The sequence below is a fragment of the Leptodactylus fuscus genome, chromosome 6 (genome assembly GCF_031893055.1).
Source record: "Leptodactylus fuscus isolate aLepFus1 chromosome 6, aLepFus1.hap2, whole genome shotgun sequence".
Classification (NCBI taxonomy): domain Eukaryota; kingdom Metazoa; phylum Chordata; class Amphibia; order Anura; family Leptodactylidae; genus Leptodactylus; species Leptodactylus fuscus.
This window is the reverse complement of record NC_134270.1, coordinates 42,171,908-42,198,507: the sequence shown is the minus strand read 5'-3', so window position 1 is coordinate 42,198,507 and position 26,600 is coordinate 42,171,908. Positions and strand designations below refer to the sequence as shown.

The following is a 26,600-nucleotide window of genomic DNA, read 5'->3' as shown; positions in this document are numbered from 1 at the left end:
AAATGCAGTGGATACCAGGAGCTCCCGGAGAAAGCCAGAAATCACTGTTAAAGGTATTCGGGTGCAATGTTTAACCCATTGATAGCACTAACCAACTTTTTTAAAATATATATATATATATATATATATATATATATATATATATATATATATATATATAATTTTTTTTTTTTTTTTTTTTTTTTGCCCAGAAAACCCCTTTAGGCCGGGGACCCAAGGAACGTAAACGCCACAATTTGCCCACGGCGGAAACGCTGCGGGGAAAATCGCAGCGTTTTACAGTGCAAGCAAAGGGGATGGGATTCATGCGAATCCCATGCCCACTTTGCGGAAAAAACACAGTGCGGACACGTTGCGGCTTTGCAAATCGCAGCATGTCAATTATATCTACGGAAATGCCGGCAGCTTTCCCGTGGATATAATGTTAAGAGAAAGTCCACAGAGGAAAACTCTGTGAACTTTATGTTCAAAACGCTGCGGAAAGAACCGCAATGCGATCACACAGCGGTTCTTCCCGCAGCGCTTTACCACTGCGTTTACAGCCCGTGGGGCCTTAGCCTTAATGCTGTCTCTCTTTGGCTCCCACCAAATCAAAACTTATACAAAGTCAATATGACCTATCGGAGATTACGGATGCAATGAGTACGTTTTTAAGAGGAGTTTCAGAAAAGGTGTTGTATATTATAAATAATCTTATTAGTGACTGTTTTCCAACCAAAATTGATTCCAGCTCGGTTTACCATATGGCGATATAGATTTATTGTCAATAATTAAAGGGGTATTCTAATTTTACGTAATAGTAGTAAATACTACAAGGACATGTAACGCTACAATTTTGCAGTGTAAACTTGAAAATGACTCTTCCCATAAGTTCCACTGATCCTACAAATTTTACTAGTTGTTTACGATAATGTTATAAGTAGTCACACACAGTGGGAGTGGCCAAAATGTGCTATAACCCCTGTATTATACATAGAATATAGCATGTTTAATAACAAGAGCCGCTCGCATTCAACAGCTCACAGACAAATCCATGGTCTTGGCAGAGATCCAGGCTGATATAAATACAACAGCCTATAGATCGGGTTACCAAATTTTAACCATTGCGCGGATGTCATATTTGCAGATCAGGTACTCGCTGAGGAACAAATTGACCTGAGTTTGGTATCTGCCCCTTTTATTCTGGGCACTGGTGTGTAACACCGTGAAGGTACAAGGAACTGTATACATTTCAGTGACACAGCAGGTAAATAGTGTTTATCTGCCAACCGCAACAATACTTGCCCTACATGAATCCTCCGCTAGAGGAGAAGGCACCGTGTATTCCCCTTTACTTAATAATGAACTGATGGGGGCATTCAGTACACTTGACTGGATACCTAATTGACTTAAAGAGGCATGTGAAGCTCCCAGTATCACTAGAGGAGCTGTGAGCTCCGGACTCCAGAGGTCGACTTGGCTGTCGAAGAAGGAACATCGAAGACTAAGATCTCAGCAGCATGCACAAGACCCTTGTATCTCCTGCACAGAGCCTCTTACGTGCCTTCTTGGGGGATTTCTATCGGCCGTACCCAACTCCAGGACTTCACCACATCTCCTTTACAGCGGTTTTTTTGGAACTTCCCTAAAAATATTTCTTTTTTTTTGGTAATATCACGACATGTCGCATTCGCTCTTTTAGGTTTGAAGCTGTTTTTTGTTTTTTCATGGTGGTTTTTTATTCTATTTTTTTGGCTCTACAGCCACGTAAATATGGGACCAGTATGCTGTAGTTTCTATATTCCCCTGAGAGATTGGTTTTGAAGGAGATTAAAGGAGCTCCGTGCTTTTTCCAAAGATCAGATAATGCTTTATAATATCCGTATCCTCGCGGTTAACCCTGCAGTTGCCTTCCGCAAATAGAAAAAAGAGAAAAAAATAAAAGGATTTTGTATGTTTTAGGCTTATTTTTTTGTAGAGACACCGACCAGACGGCGGCAAAAGACCATTGTGGAGTAACCTCTCTCCGAAAGGTGCTGAGCATATTGGAGATCTGCAGGAAGGAAGGACACCATGCAGGTTTCATTTGCTTGTTCGGAGCACAGTTTAAAAAGTCGGAGCGCGGACGATAGACTGAACCGGCAAAATGTCAGTAGCCCGAGCCTTGGAGCCAGGTCAAGATTCCGAACTGTGGCTATGGTCGCTCGGAGCCTAGGACATCTGTCAGTGCAAAATGTTCCAACCCCTAGTGAATCCAGCTTGCGTCAGCCTGGAATGAAGTATAGGTATGGGTTGGGGTGGGGGGTGGATTGTATTTGCTTAATCTCTGTCCATTCATTATGTTCATTCCTATGTTTACAGATGTAGCAGAGCTGAATTTGTCACTCAACTCTAGATGGATGGCACATTATAATTAATCTGAGTTAATGTAGAAGTTTTTCCTTTTATAGAACTATTCATTACGATCAATGGGACCACCATTAGTAGGCTGTAGGCCTGATGCATCTGACAGTTTCGGCTCTGCTACATCATTCTAGGAGTACGTTCCATAGTATGTAGTTTGGAGCTCATGGCTTGCCCTACAGTCATGCTGCTGGGCTGTAAGCGTCCTGTTCTGTCTTTAAATAGCCCGTGTTTACATAAAATACAGTATATTGCATTGCAGAGAATAATTGGAACGCAATGCAATAGACTCTTGGATATTTCCGAGCAAGACTCAACCCATTCACTATATATAGATGGAAGAGCTTAATATTTTACAATGAGCTTAATCTTTTTATCGATGTCTATCATTTTTAGCACTGCTAAATTTAGGATATAATGCAGAGCCAACTTTGAGAGATGTAGCAGTCCTGAATTCACCATTTCACTTCAATAAGGTTTGGTTTTCTGTAGTGCTACACCTAAGCTGTGAGCTATGATAACTCACATGCAGGGTTAAGTGACAAATCCAGCACTGCTACATCTCTAATCCTACTTCCAGATCCCATAAGGTTCAGCAAGGAAACCTTATATATTTGACTTTGCGTGTGCTGGAGTACAGTAAACTTTGCTTTGGTATGCGAATAAGGCAGGCTAGGGTATGCTCACACGTATGGCAATGCAGCAGAATTACTTAAATGATGCCAGACATTATATATATATATAAGGATTGCAAATGTTGCATTTCTGCTCTAGTACCGTTTTAGTGCATGTTGTGTGCACTGTATGGGATAGTGAGGTTACAGTCACACCTGGTCCTTGGTGCATGGAGTAGCCCAATGGTCTTACCTGCACATAATAGGACACCAGAATTATGTGGTAGGTAAGGGCCCTGTTACAGATTATATTCTGGGGCTCAGGAGCTTCACGTTAATGGAATCTGACACCAGACCCCAGCAGACCAACCCAACCCTGCAGATAAATAGTTTAGGGTCACCTGAATCAAGTGGTGGGTTCTCTTTGTGAATCGGGGCCTTTGTTGCGGCGATATCACTTTTTTTGTCAATTTACTAATAGACTCTTTGGAGCAATGAGGGCTTTGACAAGTACCTCTATGCCATCTGTGCTCTTAAGGGCTCACATTCATATTAACAAATATCATGATATCTCGGTAACAGAGGTCCCGATTCACATGGGAAAGTGTGTGTGTGTGGGGGGGGGGGTGTATGTTTACATAGGTAGGTTGTTGTGGTGGGTTCTGATGACACTCCCTTTAAAGAGGACCTGACTGTTACAGTAATTAATAATTAGTAATTCTATTCTCAGTAATATAACTGGATAATATATTCTGGGACATTAGTATTATTATTACTAATATTAATAGTAATAATAATTATAACAATTAATAGCAATTCATTATCTCTCTACTGTGTTATACCTCCTAGAAATGTATGAATAAGTGTGCGTGCGTGTGTGTGTGTGTGTGTGTGTGTGTGTGGGGGGGGGTCACTAGGTTGCTTGCTTAGTGTTACCAGGTAACCCTCGCTTAGTGTTAGACACACCCATTTGACAAACTGAATTGTGACACCCACTTGCCAATTTATCTTATGTTTTTTTTTAAACTAGAAGGAATACCTGTAGAATGGCATGGTGGGTGCAGTGTTATAAGAAAAAATGATCCAGTTCCTTAAAGGGCTTTTCCAGGATTAATATTGTTAGGCTAGATAAGCAATCTTAGATGGGCAGGGGTCTGACTGCTGGCATCCCCATAGATCATCTGTTCAGCTCTGGTAAGCACATGGCCAATTTGCAGCTTGGTCCCATTCAGATGAAAGCAACCAAGCAAAGCCACTATGCAATGTAGTAAAGTCGCCATAGTGCAGTCACCTGGTCGCTGGGTATCTGACTGCGCAGCATGTAAGCAATGTTGGGAGCTGTGATCTTGGTGAATTGGCTGATCTGCGAGTGTCCTGACAGTTAGGTCTCTACCAGTATAAAGTTGATTGCCTATAGGAGCTGATACAAGGTTATGTTGTTTTCCTGACTGTCACTCTATGTGGTTACATTGTATTATAGGAGATAGTGGCTCTATTGTCAGGTAGTGTAGGAAAGCTTTCTGGCAACCCAAGGTACAGCAAACTTACAAATAATTTAGTAAAAAAAAAAAAAAAAAAAGATAAGATAAGATGGGGTAGAACTTTACTGTTTGATTCAATGAGTCTCTCTTAGTCTAAAAGTATATAGAATATGAAATTTTTAATTTGTTTCCCTATTTCTGGGATGACGTATGCTTGGTTGGGACCCGGCGGGTCGTCTGTTTACACAAATTACGCTATACGTAATTACGCTCCTGCAGTGGTAATAGTCACTGCCGTTATACACAGAGCTCCTCTGTATCAGAACACCCTCTGACAATGCTTCCTTGTTACGTAGCCAGTCGGAACTCCGTGAACTTCTAAACTTCTGCACTGTGAATAAAACACAGGCCTAGTTAGAAAATAAACAATAATGAATCCCAGATATGGTTAATATAATCACTTTTATTTACAACCTTCCTAGGTTTTTTTTATCACTAGGGCTTAGAACCCAAGATTCTCTTTAATTTGTAATTCAGTCAGGTTTGTTTCTGCTGAACTGTATTGTAGAAGGAGAGAAGCTGAGCTCTGTGATATATAGGGTTATATGATAGAAGGAGAGAAGCTGAGCTCTGTGATATATAGGGTTATATGATAGAGGAGAGAAGCTGAGCTCAGTGATATATAGGGTTATATGATAGATGGAGAGAAGCTGAGCTCTGTGATATATAGGGTTATATGATAGAGGAGAGAAGCTGAGCTCTGTGATATATAGGGTTATATGATAGAAGGAGAGAAGCTGAGCTGTGTGATATATAGGGTTATATGATAGAGGAGAGAAGCTGAGCTCTGTGATATATAGGTATATATGATAGAGGAGAGAAGCTGAGCTCTGTGATATATAGGTATATATGATAGAGGAGAGAAGCTGAGCTGTGTGATATATAGGGTTATATAATAGAGGAGAGAAGCTGAGCTCTGTGATATATAGGGTTATATGATAGAGGAGAGAAGCTGAGCTCTGTGATATATAGGGTTATATGATAGAAGGAGAGAAGCTGAGCTCAGTGATATATAGGGTTATATGATAGAAGGAGAGAAGCTGAGTTGTGTGATATATAGGGTTATATAATAGAGGAGAGAAGCTGAGCTCTGTGATATATAGGGTTATATGATAGAGAAGAGAGAAGTTGGGCTCTGTGATATATAGGGTTATATGATAGAGAGAGAAGCTGAGCTCTGTGATATATAGGGTTATATGATAGAGAGAAGCTGAGCTCTGTGATATATAGGATTATATGATAGAAGGAGAGAAGCTGAGCTGTGTGATATATAGGGTTATATAGTAGAGGAGAGAAGCTGAGCTCTGTGATATATAGGTATATATGATAGAGGAGAGAAGCTGAGCTCTGTGATATATAGGGTTATATGATAGAGGAGAGAAGCTGAGCTCTGTGATATATAGGGTTATATGATAGAAGGAGAGAAGCTGAGCTCTGTGATATATAGGGTTATATAATAGAGGAGAGAAGCTGAGCTCTGTGATATATAGGGTTATATGATAGAAGGAGAGAAGCTGAGCTCTGTGATATATAGGGTTATAGGCTAGAGGGAGAGAAGCTGAGCTGTGTGATATATAGGGTTATATAATAGAGGAGAGAAGCTGAGCTCTGTGATATATAGGTATATATGATAGAGGAGAGAAGCTGAGCTCTGTGATATATAGGGTTATATGATAGAAGGAGAGAAGCTGAGTTGTGTGATATATAGGGTTATATAATAGAGGAGAGAAGCTGAGCTCTGTGATATATAGGGTTATATGATAGAGAAGAGAGAAGTTGGGCTCTGTGATATATAGGGTTATATGATAGAGAGAGAAGCTGAGCTCTGTGATATATAGGGTTATATGATAGAGAGAAGCTGAGCTCTGTGATATATAGGATTATATGATAGAGAGAAGCTGAGCTGTGTGATATATAGGGTTATATAGTAGAGGAGAGAAGCTGAGCTGTGTGATATATAGGGTTATATGATAGAAGGAGAGAAGCTGAGCTGTGTGATATATAGGGTTATATAGTAGAGGAGAGAAGCTGAGCTCTGTGATATATAGGATTATATGATAGAGAGAAGCTGAGCTGTGTGATATATAGGGTTATATAGTAGAGGAGAGAAGCTGAGCTGTGTGATATATAGGGTTATATGATAGAAGGAGAGAAGCTGAGCTGTGTGATATATAGGGTTATATAGTAGAGGAGAGAAGCTGAGCTCTGTGATATATAGGTATATATGATAGAGAGAAGCTGAGCTGTGTGATATATAGGGTTATATAGTAGAGGAGAGAAGCTGAGCTCTGTGATATATAGGATTATATGATAGAGAGAAGCTGAGCTGTGTGATATATAGGGTTATATGATAGAAGGAGAGAAGCTGAGCTGTGTGATATATAGGGTTATATGATAGAAGGAGAGAAGCTGAGCTCTGTGATATATAGGGTTATATAATAGAGGAGAGAAGCTGAGCTCTGTGATATATAGGGTTATATGATAGAAGGAGAGAAGCTGAGCTGTGTGATATATAGGGTTATATGATAGAAGGAGAGAAGCTGAGCTCTGTGATATATAGGGTTATATAATAGAGGAGAGAAGCTGAGCTCTGTGATATATAGGGTTATATGATAGAAGGAGAGAAGCTGAGCTCTGTGATATATAGGGTTATAGGCTAGAGGGAGAGAAGCTGAGCTCTGTGATACGTAGGTTTATATTATAGAGGAGAGAAGCTGAGCTCTGTGATATATAGGGTTGCATGATTTGCATTAGTAGTTAAAAGTAAAAAGCAGAGTAAATTCTGATAGGACTCCTAGGAGGAAGAGTGAGACTCCCAATTAGCCCACCCACAAACAATGATTGACAGACTACTTGTCACACACTGATACAGGGAAGCTGTCTGTCTTTGTGGGTGGGACAAGCTGTCCCGTCAGGTTTAAACTCTCATTTTTGTCTGTATCCTATCCTGCTATCAGATAGTTGCAGAAGAAATTATCTGACAACTTTGCTTGAATTATTCCCTTCATACTGAATTATTCATGTATACTCTCTATATACAGTGGCGTCCAAAAAAAAAAAAAGCACCACCAGTGGATTTTGTCAAATGTATGTGATGCGTATAAATTGAATGATATGTATACCTCCTACTACGAAAGCGACTGAATTGTCACATGACATAATGTACAAAATTGCCAAATACTCGTCATCCAGGAGAGAAGAGGATAGAAATGGAAAAAGACAAGAAATCATTTTCGCTACAATCATTACATTTTGTGAAATGGTGCAGTTTTTTTGTCCGCCACTGTATTGCAGTGATATCTGGACAGGACAATAGACTATAATTGAGTCCGCCCGAATAATGCATAGTGAAAAGTCCTGCATGCAAGCGGAATGGGGGATGGAATCTCCAAACTTAGATGTGACCCTAGCCTTACAAGTGGGTTCCCACGAAAGACACTAATGACATCTGTGTTCAGGTTTCTATTCGGGGACCCTCCGAACAGAAACCTATATGAACTAAAAAGCGGTTACCTAAAGGAAACCTGCGGACCCCATAGTTTATAATGGGGTCCGTGTGGTTTCTGCACGAAACATGCAGAGAGAAGTCCTGCAAGCAGCACTTTTCTCTCCTCTTGTTTTATGTGGAAACCACATAGACCCCATTATAGTCTATGGGGTCCGCAGGTTTCCTTTAGGTAACCGCTTTTTAATGCGTATAGGTTTATGTTCAGGGGTCCCCAAATAGAAACCCTAACACAGATGTGAACCAGGCCTTCGTAAGGACAAGGCTAAGTAGTGTTGCACCGAGGAAGGGGAGGTTCATTTCAGAGATAGTGTAGGTGCAGGTTTCGGAGGTGGGATCCACATCTATCAGACATTTGTAGCATATCCTGTGGATAAGTCCTAAATGTCTTTCATGGGAAAACCCCTTTAACAAATGAAGAAATTTTTTTTTAAAAAAAAGCCTCCACTACTCTAGTCTCTTGCGTGCGCTTCAAATGTTGTTTTTTTAAAAAAAAATCTGGGATAAAAAAAAAAAAACAGGAAAAAATCCTGATCAAGTCTAACATGTAACTACAGTCCTATGAAAAAGTTTGGGCACCCCTATTAATCTTAATCATTTTTTGTTCTAAATATTTTGGTGTTTGCAACAGCCATTTCAGTTTGATATATCTAATAACTGATGGACACAGTAATATTTCAGGATTGAAATGAGGTTTATTGTACTAACAGAAAATGTGCAATATGCATTAAACCAAAATTTGACCGGTGCAAAAGTATGGGCACCCTTATCATTTTATTGATTTGAATTCCCCTAACTACTTTTTACTGACTTACTGAAGCACAAAATTGGTTTTGTAACCTCAGTGAGCTTTGAACTTCATAGCCAGATGTATCCAATCATAAGAAAAGGTATTTAAGGTGGCCAATTGCAAGTTGATCTCCTATTTGAATCTCCTCTGAAGAGTGGCATCATGGGCTACTCAAAACAACTCTCAAATGATCTGAAAACAAAGATTGTTCAACATAGTTGTTCAGGGGAAGGATACAAAAAGTTGTCTCAGAGATTTAACCTGTCAGTTTCCACTGTGAGGAACATAGTAAGGAAATGGAAGACCACAGGGACAGTTCTTGTTAAGCCCAGAAGTGGCAGGCCAAGAAAAATATCAGAAAGGCAGAGAAGAAGAATGGTGAGAACAGTCAAGGACAATCCACAGACCACCTCCAAAGAGCTGCAGCATCATCTTGCTGCAGATGGTGTCACTGTGCATCGGTCAACTATACAGCGCACTTTGCACAAGGAGAAGCTGTATGGGAGAGTGATGAGAAAGAAGCCGTTTCTGCACGTACGCCACAAATAGAGTTGCCTGAGGTATGAAAAAGCACATTTGGACAAGGCAGCTTCATTTTGGAAACAAAAATTGAGTTGTTTGGTTATAAAAAAAGGCGTTATGCATGGCGTCCAAAAAGAAACAGCATTCCAAGAAAAACACATGCTACCCACTGTAAAATTTGGTGGAGGTTCCATCATGCTTTGGGGCTGTGTGGCCAATGCCGGCATCGGGAATCTTGTTAAAGTTGAGGGTCGCATGGATTCCACTCAGTATCAGCAGATTCTTGAGAATAATGTTCAAGAATCAGTGACGAAGTTGAAGTTACGCCGGGGATGGATATTTCAGCAAGACAATGATCCAAAACACTGCTCCAAATCCTCAGGCATTCATGCAGAGGAACAATTACAATGTTCTGGAATGGCCATCCCAGTCCCCAGACCTGAATATCATTGAACATCTGTGGGATGATTTGAAGCGGGCTGTCCATGCTCGGCGACCATCTAACTTAACTGAACTTGAATTGTTTGTCCAAAATACCTTTATCCAGGATCCAGGAACTGATTAAAAGGTACAGGAAGCGACTAGAGGCTGTTATCTTTGCAAAAGGAGGATCTACTAAATATTAATGTCACTTTTCTGTTGAGGTGCCCATACTTTTGCACCGGTCAAATTTTGGTTTAATGCATATTGCACATTTTCTGTTAGTACAATAAACCTCATTTCAATCCTGAAATATTACTGTGTCCATCAGTTATTAGATATATCAAACTGAAATGGCTGTTATAAACACCAAAATATTTAGAACTAAAAATGATTAAGATTAATAGGGGTGCCCAAACTTTTTCATAGGACTGTATTAGAGTAACCCTTTAAGGAATTGTATGAGATTACAACTTTATTCTAGAATTGTAGCTGGACTCCATCAATTTTATATAGGGCTGAGCTGCAATACCAGAACAGCCCATGGCCGAAAGCAGTGTTATTTGGGGGGAAACCTGCAATTGTAGCCTCATAGGACTCGTTTAACAAATATATATATTGTGGTCCATGTATACAACCCCGCTGAGTAGTCCTTTTTGTTATTTGGGCTATATATTTCTTCTCCTCTATAGAAGTGTTGCGAGTGCACATTTGAAGCTGCATATTGGAAACGCAGCAGAATTTCTAGCGCAGAAGTCTGAGAGCGAGAACTAAGAAGACCCCTTCACATCTGCTCGTGTTTTATGCCTGAAGGACATAATTAAACTCTCTGCACAACATGGTCAGAGCAAAGGAACAAGCTTTGCCTCTCATTCAACCTCTGGCAGCTTTGCAGAAAAAGGGGATTGGACAGCGTAATCTGATGATTCAGTCTAATACTGTGATGGACATAACAGCGAGCATCTGTTATGGCAAAACTCGCTCTCCCTGTACCGCTGCTATGTGTGAATTCCTTAGTCGTCGAATTAGTCCTCCATACAGCTGATGTCTGGGAAAGAAGTTGTTTTGCTGTATACGATTGTGCATTATTACTAGATTGTATATGGATTGTTCTTTATGTATTGCCGTGTTGTAGGGCCATAATATATAAAGGGAAAATCTAAATAAAATGTTGATCCTTTTTCCTAAATGCATTTTACTCATTCAGCTCTGATCCTAAGCTGTATAGTCGGCGTTCTACACCAAAGCTGCACTCACTACTCTGTGTATACTTATCCCATACTGATCCTGAGTTATATCCTGTATCATACTCCAGAGCTGCACTCACTATTCTGTGTGCTCTTATCCTATACTGATCCTGAGTTACATCCTGTATTATACTCCAGAGCTGTACTCACTATTCAGCTGGTGCAGTCACTGTGTACATACATTACATTACTTATCCTGTACTGATCCTGAGTTATATCCTGTATCATACTTCAGAGCTGCACTCACTATTGTGTGCACCTATCCCATACTGATCCTGAGTTACATCCTGTATTATACTCCAGAGCTGTACTCACTATTCAGCTGGTGCAGTCACTGTGTACATACATTACATTACTTATCCTGTACTGATCCTGAGTTACATCCTGTATTATACTCCAGAGCTGCACTCACTATTCTGTGTGCACTTATCCCATACTGATCCTGAGTTATATCCTGTATTATATTCCAGAGCTGCGCTCACTATTCTGTGTGCACTTATCCCATACTGATCCTGAGTTATATCCTGTATTATATTCCAGAGCTGCGCTCACTATTCTGTGTGCACTTATCCCATACTGATCATGAGTTATATCCTGTATTATATTCCAGAGCTGCGCTCACTATTCTGTGTGCACTTATCCCATACTGATCCTGAGTTATATCCTGTATTATGCTCCAGAGCTGCACTCACTATTTTGTGTGCACTTATCATATACTGATCCTGAGTTGTATCCTGTATTATACTTCAGAGCTGAACTCGCTATTCGGCTGGTGCAGTCACTGTGTACATACTGATCCTTTGTTGTAGTCTGCATTTTAACCTGTTATCTGCACATATTGTTCTGCTGCCGGATTACAGTCTTTATATTACTTGTTTCACTGAGATCCTGAGTTGCAGTCTATATTGTACTCCTGAGCTGCATTCACTATTCTGCTGGCTTCAGAGCAGAAATCTGCCACTGTTTCTCGCTAGCCCAGTGTATGCAGAGAGCTTATACTTTGGTGATTTTGTTCCACTGCACTGCAGGAATTTGGCTAAAATGTGTGCTCAAAAATGTTGGCCAATATATAGGTCGTACTATGGACCGTAAATGCAGCCTCACGGAGTAACCGAACCTACTGTATAGGGAAACAGAGAAAACTATTTGTGTAGCAAATTGTCGCAATGGGAAAAAAGTTACCGTTACCCATAGTAATTAAAGAGGGTTTAACTTTTAATTTAACTGGTACATGAAAAGATGAGCTCCAGGTGAATTCAGACTCACACTCACAGCTCCGTTACAATACTACTAGATCCGTATCATACAGTCTGTATTACATATGGAAATGTCATCATGGTGACCAAGAGTTTAATCACCTGAACTCGCAGCATCACTGGGGTTTGGGATCTGGTTAGGCTGGGCCATTAGACCTGCTGTAGGGTTTGGGATTTGTGGTCATGATATTGGACATATTATGACTAAGATTGTTTTTTTTTTTTTTTTTTTTTTTCAAGGTCCTTAGGATTGGTTATAAGTTGCTAAAAGGTGAGGGGCCACTCCCCGCACAGCTCAATTATTATTGACATCAATGATGTGTGCCTTAGATACCTCTCCTGGCCCACTATACAGGGCATGGAGCGATCTGCTTTGGCTTCTCTGCAATTTATGGTAAGGGGACCAAATGCACAGTTGCTCCTGCCCCTCCCCACCGGACTAACATGTTATATCTGCTTCCCTTTGCATTGAGGCTCAGTGACGTCACTGTTAATTCATTGAGTATTTCTGATGTTTCCATTGTAACGCATTCTTATATTGTTTTTCAGGAATCTTGGAAAATCCGGCCTTCGGGTCTCCTGCCTAGGCTTAGGTAAATAAGAAGAAAAAATTCTCTGATTTATGCTGGTGTGTGTTTGTCTTTTTATTGCCTTGTGTATTGTAAAGAGATTCTATTAAGAAGAGAACTAAGGCACAACATGCCATGAGACCCAAGTGACAAAACAAAAATGTCTATTAAATGATGGTTTGTTATTTAACATGCGCAGTAATAGTATGACGCTGCTGGGAAGGACTTCCCGCAAACCGCCGTAGTATTATGGCGGCTGCATGGTGCGCACACAGAACCTGACAATACCCTGTAACACCCGCGGTCGGAACCGGGTCCAATCACAGATGTTAACCCCTGAGATGTCGGCGGTCAAGCATGACCGCCGACATCTCAGGGGTTTTGATATTGATCGGCACCCCCCGCAACGGTTTCGGGGGTGCCGGTGTTGGTAATGGGCAGCCCGGGGTCTGATCAGTGACCCTGGGTCTGTCCTCCACATACCTGGTTGATCCTGCCAAAATGGAAGCTGTCAGCCCCGTGCATGTGCACGGGGCTGAGAGCTTCCTGTACTCTGCAATACACGTGTATTGCAGAGTACATCTAGTTAAGCAGAGATTTGCAGATCACTGCTTCAATCCCCCGTGGGGACAGAAAAAAAAGTTATAAAAAAGTAAAAATAAAAAAGTTTAAATAAGTTTAAAATAAATTCGAAATAAATAAAGCCCCAAAAATCCCATTTTCCCCACATAAAATGTTTTATTATGTAAAATAAAGAAAAGTAGAAAAAAAACATTACATATTTGGTATCACCGCATCAGTAATAACCTGAACAATAAAATTAAAACATTATTTAACCCGAATGGCAAACATCATAAAAAAAAAAAAAAACCTTAGAAAACCGCAAAAAATAATGATTATTCACCACCTTTGCCTTACAAAATGTTCAATAAAAAATAATCAAATGGTCAGATGAAAACCAAAATGGTACCAATAAAAAGCAGAGGTCATCCCACAAAAAGTAAGCCCTCAACCAGCTCTGTCTACCGAAAAGTAAAAATGTTATGCCTTTCAGAAGATGGCGATTCAAAAATAATTGATTTTTTTTTCCCCCTACATTGAATTTTATTCTGCACAAATAGCAACGCATTAAAATAATAATATAAATGAGATATCGCCGTAACTGTACCGACCCGCAGAATAAAGATAACATGTTACTTATGCTGTACGCTGCGCGGGAAAAAAAAAATGCTAAAAAGCAATGCTAGAATTGATGTTTCCTTTTACATCACACCCAGAAAGAGTTAATAAAATGTAGTCAATAAGTTACAGGCCCCAAAATGGTGGCATTGAAAGTACATCTAATACCGCAAACACCAAGCCCTCATATGGCCACATTGCCAGAAAATAAAAATAAAAATCTACCTTGTACAATGTGAAGACAAAAAACCCAAAAATCGCCAAATCATTAGGACATAAGTGGCTGCGACCAGAAGGAAATGTATAAGCTGTGCGAGCGTTTTCAGGGGACCCCCCATATTTAGAGCTTATGAGAGATAATACCCCAGCGCTGATCCCCCAGAATGCCCCTCTTCCCCGCCCATGTCATAGGAGCTAGTGGGAAAATAGAATGGGATTTGGTGTACACAATTTACTCCGCACAGCTTACATATTCACTTCTGGGTTACTAATGCTACTACATCACTTGATAAATTCTTTGAGGGGTGCGGTTTTCAAAACGGGGTCACTTTCTAGAGGTTTCCACTGTTTAGACACCTCAAGGGCTTTGTAAATGCGACATGGTTCCTGAAACTGATCACAGCCAGATCTGCCCTCTAAAAGCTCCTTGGCGCTCTTTCCCTTCTGCGTCTCGCTGTGCGGCCATATATTCGTTTACACCCACAAGTGGGGTACTATGGTAGTCGGGAGAACTTGCATAACAAATTGTGGGATGCGTTTTCTCCTTTAACCCCTTGTGAATGTGCAAATTCTAGGTATATGTTGTTTTGGCTTATTTAAGGGGTCTTTGATGTCGACAAAGCAGAGATATGGGACATGAGATTTATGATATCATTTTGGCGGTCTGACTATCTGTATGCAATGCACATCATTTCAAACATTATAAAATGCATATTTTTCAAAATTTCCACCAAATTTCCTATTTTTTCATAATTAAACACAAAACATATCAACCAAAATTTACTATTAACATGAAATACAATGTGTTACGAAAAAACAATCTCAAAATCACTTTGGTAAGTTAAAGCATTCCAAAGTTATTGCCACATAAAGTGTCACATGTCAGTTTTGAAAAATCGAGCGTGGTCAGGAAGTCAAAAAGTGCCATCGGCGGGAGGGGGTTAATATATTTTTATATATATATATATATATATATATATATATATATATATATATATATAGTGTTATCATTATTATTATTATTGCACTTTACACTCTATTCCAAACTGTTTTTTTAATACTATGTTTGTAGATAAGAGGCTGCTAGTACACAGAATGAGGCAACAAATCCATTAGCAGGAGAATCCTACAAACCATCGTCCCCCTTCCCTTTCCTCCCTGCTCCATTTAAACAAGCTGTTACATTGACAACAAGGAGTAGAGAAGGAGGAGCTAAGAGGCTGCCATAGCTGCCAGGTCTCTGCTAAATTATATGAAAATACTCACAATCTGTACCCGCAGTTCCGCCATTTTGGCTGTACCGATTGCTCTATACAGCCTGTATAGTACTATTTTGCAAAGTATTGCATTAGTGATCAGACCCCCTGGCGTTCAAGATCCCTAGGAACTCTAAAAATTGCAGTAAAAATCACTTGCCATGATTGCAGCTGGAAATCTGATCCGTTCACCTGAATGTTGTTGTGTATGCTTTTCTGTAAGCCTCATTCAGATGAAAGGCACATCGGACATTTCTACAGTAAATCTTCCGCTTGGTATTAGATGTTGTCTTGCTTACTGAAGTCTTAGTATTGACCTTGGTGTGTGCGACATGCCAAGGATTCACCCGAAGCATACAGTATTCTTTATGTTATAGCTTATGTGTCTTTTACAGGAACATGGGTGACGTTTGGAGGTCAGATCACGGACGAGGTAAGGTACTTGGTGTATAAATAACGTTTGACCCACGTGTAACGGTTGTTAAGAGAAGTAATTGTGGTGACCAGACTGAGTGGCCCTTCAAGGGGCCGTTTTGAGGACATCTGTTGGCTTTTCATCAAGCTCACTTATTTTTAACTGTGTTTGACAGGGATATCTATGCTAGGCCATAGTTGTCAACACGGGCATCACTTATATTAATGGCTTTACTAGTTGAGGTGTTTTGTTTTTTTTGTCAACTATTTTGTTTCAATTATTTAACATCTTATATATGTATTATCTGTATGTATACTCTGTGTGTACGTGGCTATGTATCTGGTATCATGTGATACACGCACACGCTCCTTACTGATTTCTAGCTAAGAGGGCGTTCACACTTGCACCCGGTGTCCGCCTTTTACATTCCGCTGGGTTTCTGTCCTCAGCCCTGAGAAACTGGAAACCTGGTGGTCTGCTTTAAAACCTATTCATTTGAATAGGTTTGTAAAGGTGACCGCCGGTGTCCGGAGAAACCAGTTTTTTTTTGGGCCAAACACAAAGTTGGACATGTCGGACTGTGTCCGGCCGAAAAAAAAAAAAACAGGTTCCCTGCAGAGAAGCCGCCGGTGGTCACCTTTAGGGGCCATTCACTCGGAGGAATTTGGTGTGGAATTTCAGCACTGAAAAAAAGGCCTCCCATTGACTTCAATGGGAATTTCAGTTCTGCTAGCAGAAAAAGGAACCCATTGAAGTCAATGGGATGCTTTGTTTTAGCGCTCAAATTCCTCAGCATTTTCCTCCATGTGAATGGACCCTTTGGGTGAGTTCACATGGGGTATTTTGTTCAGGATTTTGAGGCCATATCCGCCTCAAAATCCTGACCAAAAAGACGGCTGATATTGAAATCAATGGGAGCCGGTTAGGTTTTTTTTCTGGGGGCCCTTTGTTCCGGCTCCCGGAAAAAAGAATGAACATGCCCATTCTTCAGGCGGATTGCACCTCGCAAATCCGCATGAAGACCCTCCCAACTAGGCCCATTCATTTGGGCCTAATTCGGATCTCAGTGCAGCGACTGGATGCCGGTGTATTGCACTGGCATCCTGTTGCGGCTACCCCGTATTTTGGACTGGAACCTGAGGTGGCTTTCGCGTCAAATTCTAGTCCAAAATACTCCTTGTGAGCTTAGCCTAAAAAACCCATTCAAAAGAATGGATTTAAAGCATTCCGCTGGGTTTCTGTCCCCTGTCCAGTTTCTTGAGGCTGAAGACAGAAACGCGTCGGAATGGCACAGGGCAGACACTGGGCGCAAGTGTGAACACCCCCCTAAGCTGTTGTTTCTACTACCTGCCTTCAGTTCACACCAGCAGCGCTTACACGTAAGTTTCTGCCCATTGGGGGGCAAGTTATGAAGGCCTGTCCTTGTACCCTGTGCACAGGAAGTGAAGTAGAAAATCTCTGCCATTTCACAGCTTCTGTAACTTTTCTTATCGTTCATGCCAGTTTTTTGGGGTTATTGATAATGTGGTAGGGCATTGGCCCGGCCCCCCAGCACGGTCTCACCACAAATCCTTTTATATTGGCAGTCTCACCAGTCTTTGTAGTACTACTAGCAGTCTCTATGGGGATGACGTGGCTGAAACAACTGAACTGCAGATAGTTAGGAAGGAGGTCAGCGTAGGTTTTGCCATATGTTATGTCTGTGTGAAGGAGTTACAGGTGTTACATGGCTGATGTTTTGGCTCCTCACCAATGACATCCAGTAGGTCAGGGATCAGCAACCTTTGGAACTTCATCTGTTGGTGAGACTATGGCTCCCACCATGCACGCTTGCTCACACTTGAGTATAGCACGCTGGAAATTGCAGTTTCACATAAGGTTTCTGACCCTGCAGTCGGATATGATACCCACAATACATATTACTGGTCCCCACTGAAAACAACTGGAATCTGATATTTGTGGACTGTCGAGGCTGTGACACGAGTGCCAATATCGGAGGTGCAGTACACCCGCATTCACCTGCCTCTCTACTGTCACACGTAGCACAGTATACTTGGCAGAGACTCTTCACTTTAATTATTTATGGGCCATTGTGCTGATCGTTTTGTTTCTAGCGAGGCTCACAATGGAAGGATTTGCTTGCTCTGCAGCAGAGACAGCTGGCAGGATTCCCTTGAAACCCACAGGCCTACATTTATTAAGCTGTGCAGTTCTGTACATCAAACTATGTGACAGACTTTATAGGATTTGGGTTTTTTTTCGTTTGTTGGGTATGTTGACAGGTTTACTAGTACAGCTTGAATACTATGTGGATGAGGAGCTTGAATTTTCAGTTACATTTCTGTGTCTAGACCCGCATGAGAATATTCTAAATCTCATTATCTGGGAAAAACCTGCTGCACCCAGATTTCCCAGACTTCTGGACTTCAAAGTAGATGTATATGTGTGTGATAGATAGATAGATAGATAGATAGATAGATAGATAGATATTGTGGAGCGAGATTATTATTATTATTATTATCATTATTATTATTATTTTTCTATCTTTCCAGCAGACTTGTCAGATAATTTCGAGTTATAACTCTTGGGGATGCTATAGTGGTTCTTAGGCCTCCTTTACACAACCACTCTTTTGAGCCGCAATTGCAGATCCACAGCTGCAGATCAAAGTGCAGACACTTGCATTTTTATGGAAGACCACTGAAATCAGACGCCTAATCCCTATCCCGCATCTTTAGTGGGGAAAACCTCTTTTAATAGTACTGTAGTCAATCAGTAAACTCCAATGATGTCTGTCAATGAAACTGTATTTCGGCTATCAGTAAACTTTTTCACTATGGAAACCTACAACACAATCCTAAAAGCCCATCACAGCGTAAATGCAACTTGCTATATACGGTAATACACATCAGAAGGGTTGTCCAGTTTCGGCAAATAAATCTTAGAAAGTTATGTAGTTTTACAATATACTTTCTATATCCATTAGTTATCTAGATCTCAGCTTGTTGTCATTGTTTACTTCCAGTGGATAAAAATCAGTCCATGGTCATGTGATATACAGTCCATGGTCATGTGATATACAGTCCATGGTCATGTGATATACAGTCAATGGTCATGTGATATACAGTCCATGGTCATGTGATATACAGTCCATGGTCATGTGATATACAGTCTATGGTCATGTGATATACAGTCCATGGTCATGTGATATACAGTCTATGGTCATGTGATATACAATCCATGGTCATGTGATGGACACACAGGTACGCAGCTCGTGCACCTGTGTGTCCATCACATGACCATGGACTGTATATCACATGACCATAGACTGATTTTTATCCACTGGAAGTATACAATGACAACAAGCAGAGATCTAGAAAACTAAATGATATAGAAAGTATATTGGAAAACTGTATAACTTTTCCGTATATAAGCCATAATATTTATTTACTGAAACTGAACATCCCCTTTAAGCAACAATACTAAAGTAAATATTAACCTAGAATTTTTCAACCTGCACTTTTCAGCACTCCCTCTGGTATAACCTAGGCTGCACACGTGTGCATCATAAAGTCTGTTGGATAGCATATGGATGATATCCAAATGATCTATTCATTTTCAGCAGTGAAGCCGGGCCGTAAAACAGAAATAGGTCCTGTCGTGAGTTTTTTCCCAGACTCATGGCCTCCTACATGGAGCGGTCTCTCACAATTACACGGTAGGCATTTCAATACACCGGACTTCCCTTCCACTTACCTTGGGCAACAGCTGAGATGCTTCCTTGTGTCTCGACTTGTGTTCTCCAAGCTTCATGTTTGGATATGGCAGAAGAGATGTTGCTAATTTGTTTCTCTGCTTGTCAGAGGAGATGCTAAGCAAGTTCAGTTGCAGTAAAGCAGCCTCGCTCTCCTCTATCATTTCCTCAGCATCTCCCCTGACAAGTAGAGAAGATGCTGCAGAGGCCACAGGCTCACCACCTCAAGGATCCTTCTGCATAGTCGATGGAACAGAGTAAGAAACCAGACTGAGCATGTGTCCACCTCTGCACATTTACTGAGCTTGTAGTCCTATTCTAACTTTGTTCCTGGAATATCTGGGGATAAGTGTCAATACAAAAATAAAATTATGAGCTTGACTGTAAACAATATAGTCAAGGAAACCTAATCTGCATAGAAAAGCAGTCACCTAAGGAAACCCGCTGACCCCATAGACTATTGGAGTCCATGTGGGATCCGCTCTGTTCCTGCATGAAAAATGCAGAGCGGGGAACGGAATAGCCCGAACGCAAATGTGAACCGAAGAAGAGAGAGATTTTTAATAGATTTTTTATTTCTTTACTGCTTGTTTTCTGTTTTTGGTGAATGTCTGTGTGTTTTAATACGCCGTCCACCACAAAATAAGGGATGAGTCTGTAAGATTACAGTAACATTTAATTCTGTGACAACTGGATTACTCAACTAGGACAAAATGTAATCCCAATAACAAACATGTAGATCAATCATCCAGAGCGATTGTATATTCTGTGGAGTCAGTTCATTTTACAAAGCAGATCGTATTACTAGGAGAAAGGGGTTCAGATTAATAGCCGGTGATAATTTTATCGCATTACATCTGTTAGCATTGTGTGAGGTCTGTGCACAGTGTAATGGTGATAGCACCACAGACAGACTCCACATTAATAGTGATAATCTTCCTATTTCTCAGCACATGTCCATCTATTTCTGGTGTAATTTGATTCTATTCTATTGTATTACGCCATACAATGATTTGCTGCCTTTGCTATCTGTTTTTGTACTATATTTGATTTTTGTCCACATTGTTTACTCCTCCATTCACATACAAAGCTGCTGTCATGATTGTTTTCAGGTTGCCCTTGGACACAGTTTAGTTGACTTTGTCAACTACACTCCCATAATCCATTGCTCACACACTACTTTATACCATCCATCATCACTAGGTGACTAAAATTCTGTTTTTATGCTCAATCATAAAACTTTACACCATATTCTCTTTGGTTCCCCTACCCCTAAATACAAGTTTCCAGAATTTTACCATTGCAGCTCAGTAACGCTAGGTTCACACTAGTGTTCACACACTCTTACACTGATTTGGCATAACATTGTCAGGTAAGTCTTGCAAGGAGGACTTATCTCTCCGCCGGCTTCATTAGAAAATAATCAGAAACTGGGCGGACCCCTTAGGGGAGTTGCTGCATATAATCACTTTTTATGCGGACAGGGTTTCCATCTTTCAGTTCCCATGTGGACCCGAAGGATAGAAACTCACACTTGTAAACCTAGAGGCAGAAGTTGCTGTTTCAACTGGTGCTAGAGGAAGCCACATAGTTTTATAATAGACACTGAGGGGGTTGGTTTTAACTGGTTATTCATTAAAGGGTTTGTCCATGACCTATGTTGTGAGCCGTAAATTAGGCCAAAGTTTCATCTTGTGCCAAATTTGCGTGCCAAAATTTTGTCAAAAACTTCGACAACTCATAAGAGGCCGTTCACACTTGTAATCGGTGGGTGCATTCTGCTGGGTTTCCGTCCTCAGCCCTGGTGAAACTGGACAAGGGACAGAAACCCGGTGGTCAGCTTTAAAACCCATTCACTTTAATGAGTCTGTAAACATGTCCGCCTGTGGCCTGTCCACAGGACACAAAGTCCTGCATGTCCAACTCTGTGTCCAGCTAAAAAAAAAAAAAAAAACAACGGTTTCCCCACAGGCGGACACCAGTGGTGACCTTTACAAACCCATTCAAGTGAATGGATTTTAAAACTGGCCACCGGGTTTCCGTCCCCAGTTTCACCGGGGCTGAGAACTGAAACCCGGCAGAATGAATGACAAACTCTGGACAGGGGCGCAGGTGTGAACAAAGCATAAGTGGTTTATGTTGGAATAGACTGTGTTTTAAAAAAATTTTTTTAAAAAGCCAGATTTTCAAACCTCATTACACTTTGGAAAATCTTGTGCCGTTTAAAGCCCAGTTCACATCTGTGTTCGGGCCGTTCCGTTCCCCTATCCACATGTGATATGCAGAGAGAAATGTCCTGCAAGCAGCACTGCTCTCTGCATTTTTCGTGTGGAAACCAAATGGAAACCACACTGATTCCATTATAGCCTATGGCGTCAACCAGTTTCCTAAGGGAGCCGTATTTTATGCAGATAGGTTTCTGTTCGGAGGGTCCCCAAGTGAACTCCCCGTATGCAGATGTGAACCAGGCCTAAGACTCTGTAGGGTGACTTTGTACTGTAGACCGTTTTAGTTCATGTGCCCCACTCTCTTTATGGTTGCCACACTGTTCAAAGACAACCTGTCATGTTACCCTCCTAAATTGTCACAATTTGTAAATACTCTGTTTGTCAACTTGTCACTGTAAGGGGGCGTTCACACTACCGTCAGTGTCCGACAGGTAGTGTCCGCTCCTAGTGTCCGTTCAAAATCTGGCACGGACATTAGGAGCGGATACTAGCTGTGTCTGTGACACGTCATTCACTTAAATGGCGATCGGGTGCGTTCTTTTGCACTCCGTGCCCTTCCTTCCCTGTCCGCATGTAAAGGTGTCCGACTTTTCAAGCGGACAGAAAAACCTACATGTTGGGTTTTTGTCTGCTTGAAAAGTCGGACATCTTTACAAGCGGACAGTGAAGGAAGGGCACGGAGTGCAAAAGAACGCACCCGATCGCCATTTAAATGAATGACAAGTGTCACAGACACAGCTAGTGTCCGCTCCTAATGTCCGTGCCAGATTTTGAGCGGACACTACCTGTCGGACACTGACGGTAGTGTGAACGCTCCCTAACAGTTTTGTGTTTCTGTATTATTGTTTAAAAAAAAACAAACAAAAAAAACAACCTCACTTTTAAAAGGGGATTTCTATGTCCAGAATCTTATTTTATCTTGTAACTGAAGTGTTTTATCCATTATATTGTCTTATCTATACTGCTGCGGTTACCTGGTACAGCTGAGTTTGTGGCCTTGGGGTTTCCAACTCTTTGTGGCAGATTTATAAACAGTCTTTGTTGCCCATAGTCACCTGTCACAATGCAATTTTTCGTTTTTCAAGGGCAAAATAAAAAATGAAATCTGTGCTATGATCGGTTGCTATGAGCAACAAAGACACTTCTTTTAAACATGATGGAGAGAATGTCCCATTTGACAGTATTTCAGAATCTCTTGTCTATATATAAACATATTTTGGTGCTTAATATTTTGTTGATCTTCCTTTAACGGCAATTACTGCTTTGCATCTGTCTGGCATGGAATAAATCCGGTTCTGAATATATTGCTGGTCAATTTCATGATGCCACACTCTATTAATGACTTCTTGGGGTTCAGGTTTACTCTTTGGCATCTTTGCAACAATTTTACAACCCATGATATGCCAGCAATGTTCAATAGGATTGATATCAGGACTGTTGCCAGGTCATTCCAACACTTGGCTGTTGCTCGTTTTGAGGAATTCTTGGACCTGAAGCGAGTGGATAAAGAGAAAATGTTAACAAAATGTTGTAATAACAATAGGAAATAAACATATGAATAAATCTCATGAGAACTACTCACTGACTTTGCTGTATAGCAAGGTGCGGAGTCATGTTGGAATATGCAGTTTTGGTTGTCTGAGTAGTGATCAGTGATAATCGGTTTCAGAGATGTCTCTAAGATGTCACAGTAGTGTTTTGGTGTGATAAACGTCATTCGGCCTACTCCTTTGCTTGTTATGCATCCTCAGATCATTTGGCCTACTGGAAACTTTACAGTTAGTACAATACATTCTGGTTGGTAGGCCTCCAATTTTCGTCTTCTCACATACCGTTTCCCATCTGATCCATGGAGATTGAATTTTGATTTATCAGAAAAGATGACGTTGTCCCACTGTTCTTTTCTCCAAGAAACATGTCTCTTAGTCCAAGCATTTCCTCATTTCTTTGGTCAACAGTGGCTTCTTTTTGGGTAGATAGGCGCGAACACCACATTCTGTTAGACGTCTTCAGATAGTTTGTGCACTTATTTCATCAGCAGACGCATTCTGAAACTCAACTTTTAGGTCCAAAGCACTAGCATGATGATTACGAAGACACAATCTCTTCAAAGATCGGTCTTGAGATGGGGTAGTAACTCTTTTTCAACCGGATCCTGCTTTTTGCTTCAATTCACCTGTTTCCCGCTTTAATTTCAGTAACCAAGCCATGGTTGAGTGGTGACAGCTTAGTTTAGCAGCAACAGCACGTACGGACAACCCTTCCTGGGACAGAGCAAAAGCTACACTTTTTTTTTCTCTGTCAACTGGACGTAATGCGCCATCCATGCACTTCAAGTAATAGAGACACTTATGAGTAACTTTTCCCTTCCACCATGCTGTATATAGAAAAGGATGATGCAATACCTTGCAATTATTGTCTGATGCAACACTCAAATGTATCACTGAAAATAATACTATTTTTGCTACAATCATTACATTTTGTGAAATGGTGCAGTTTTTTTGGCCGCCACTGTATACTCTCTTATTGTCTCTGCAAGGTGCTCTGAGGTCATTACACCTGATAGGGGCTATAACAGTGCTGATCAGCGGCCTCTGTTATCTCTGTGTGTGTATATGTATATGTATATATATATATATATATATATATATATATATATATATATCTGTATGTATATACTCAGATATCTGTGCAATTTAGAATAAGCACATTGCTCATGTCAAAGTATGATGATGGCCTGAACTATAGACCACACAGGCTAAGCCCACCCACCTAACTTGTCACTGAAACCAAGAACTGGAGGGGAGAGGAGACGGGGAGAGTCAGTGAAACCCTGAGATGGTAAAACACAGAGATGGGACAACTCTCCTGAAGAGCCCTTTCTGACTTGATTGACATCACAATTCACCTACAGCCACCTTCATGATATTGGGGTAATTTGCTTGCAGTGTGCGCCGCATAAAGGCTTTGTTTTTGGATAATGCTGAATGACATTACAGGTGCCAAGTATACGCTACATGATAACGCAGGTGACAGTCACACTGCTGGGGACTATACTTGCTGTGATAATATGGGGACCTCTTGATTTCCCAGCTATGCTGAGGTAAGCTACTGGTTACACCATAGAAATTCCCAGTTTCAGTGGCTGCTGTAGGGTGTGTTTTTGGGACTGTCTCACGGTGGAGAAATTAGATCTAAGAATGCCTTTAATGGGGGGACTTAAAGGCCAATTGGTAGGTTCTCTGTGAGTATACGGCGTTGTAGGAGCAGGGAATTCATGATTTTAGCAGCTGCATGTTCAGGGTCTTCTTATAGTTCACAGCCGTCTCTGCAGCCCACGTCCCTGTGTTGTGATGCCGAATCATCTTTTCAGTGTTCTGCTATGTAAACAGTTTTTCCCGTTTTTTGATGATTGTTCAGGTTTTTCTTCACTTCAGCTGTTCTAAATTCTCCATATTATTGACCTGCACTGTGATTATTTTTATCTTATTTCTGTACTTAAAGAGAACCTGTCAGCAGATTATAGGTACTAAAACCAGGCCCAGGACGTAGCCGTGCATCCCATGGCCTCCCATATAATGGCATCCCTAATAAAATAACTTTTATTCTTTATGCAAATTAATAGCATCAAGTCAGGATTACCCAGCCCTAAGTCATCCCCTCCACTGAAAAGAGCCCCCCAGCCTTTCTAATCACTTTTCAATGGTGCTTGCGATCCCATGCTTCATCCATGCACAGTGAACTTGGGTGCTGGGCATTGGAGTCAGTAGGATGTCCTAGTTTCAGGGCATCGCCGTGTGTGTGCCTAAACACAGGATACCTTGGTCATCACTTTATTACTACATGTTAGTGCTGCAAGTTGGTGGGTGCGATCATGTAACCCTGTGGTAAATACTCTTTTTAAAGGGTGTTTCAAATCTGTCTTAATTCTCACCATTTTCTTGGCTGTTTTAGTGAAAATAGTATTTTTCTTAATCATTATAAGTTGGTGGTTGCAATCCTAGAACAGATTTAAGTTTTGTGCTCCTGAAATTTACTACGGTACTTTTTCTGTTTTTCAAAAATGTCCTTGCTTGTTTTTCAGATGGCAGAGCAATTGATGACTCTGGCCTATGACAATGGAATAAACCTCTTCGACACAGCGGAAGTTTATGCTGCTGGAAAGTAAGTGAATTGTTCATCTACTGCTACTTGACTGGCCGCCTCCAGTGGGCTCTTTTCACACCGGCCTTTTTTCCTTCCCGTCGAACAGTGCATTACATAGCTCTACCTAGTGGCGTAAGTAAAGGTCTTGTGGGCCCCGGTGCAATCTTTTGTCCGGGGCCCCCTACCTCATTCCTACAGTGAATTCTTGATAGTGATGGTTACGGGAGCTAAGGAGTTCATTTAACCTTACAGTGGTTAGGGGAATCTGTGGGTCTCCTTGGCTTATGGGCCAGATGGAAGCTGCAATCTCAGTACTGATGCCAGTGCTTATGGGCCCCCTAAGACTCCTGGGCCCGTAGTGACTGCACCCTCTGCACCCCCTCAAGTTACGCCCCTGGGTTTACCCATAATGTTGCTTGCAATAACACCAGATCTCATACAGAAACCTGATAGACACCATTATTAGTTTATGATATTACAGGTCTGCTATAGGTTTTTGTACTTTGTTAAAGGAACTATATGGAGATGAATTTGAGGTGGTCTTACTCTTCTGATTC

At 41.0% G+C, this 26,600-nt stretch overlaps 1 protein-coding gene across 11 annotated transcripts in view; it reads left to right on the top strand.

Moving 5' to 3' along the window:
- KCNAB2 (potassium voltage-gated channel subfamily A regulatory beta subunit 2) overlaps positions 1–26,600 on the top strand; it is a 126,567-nt gene that overhangs the window by 77,032 nt on the left and 22,935 nt on the right. For 9 of the 11 annotated variants that reach the window (XM_075279806.1, XM_075279804.1, XM_075279805.1 and 6 more), the window contains 3 exons: positions 12,827–12,870; positions 15,896–15,933; positions 25,982–26,061. In XM_075279806.1, the coding sequence (XP_075135907.1) occupies positions 12,827–12,870; positions 15,896–15,933; positions 25,982–26,061 (162 nt within the window). Of the gene's footprint in view, positions 1–1,746; positions 2,265–12,826; positions 12,871–15,895; positions 15,934–25,981; positions 26,062–26,600 lie in introns of those variants that run through there. The other 2 variants (XM_075279798.1, XM_075279797.1) reach the window with 1 other exon arrangement.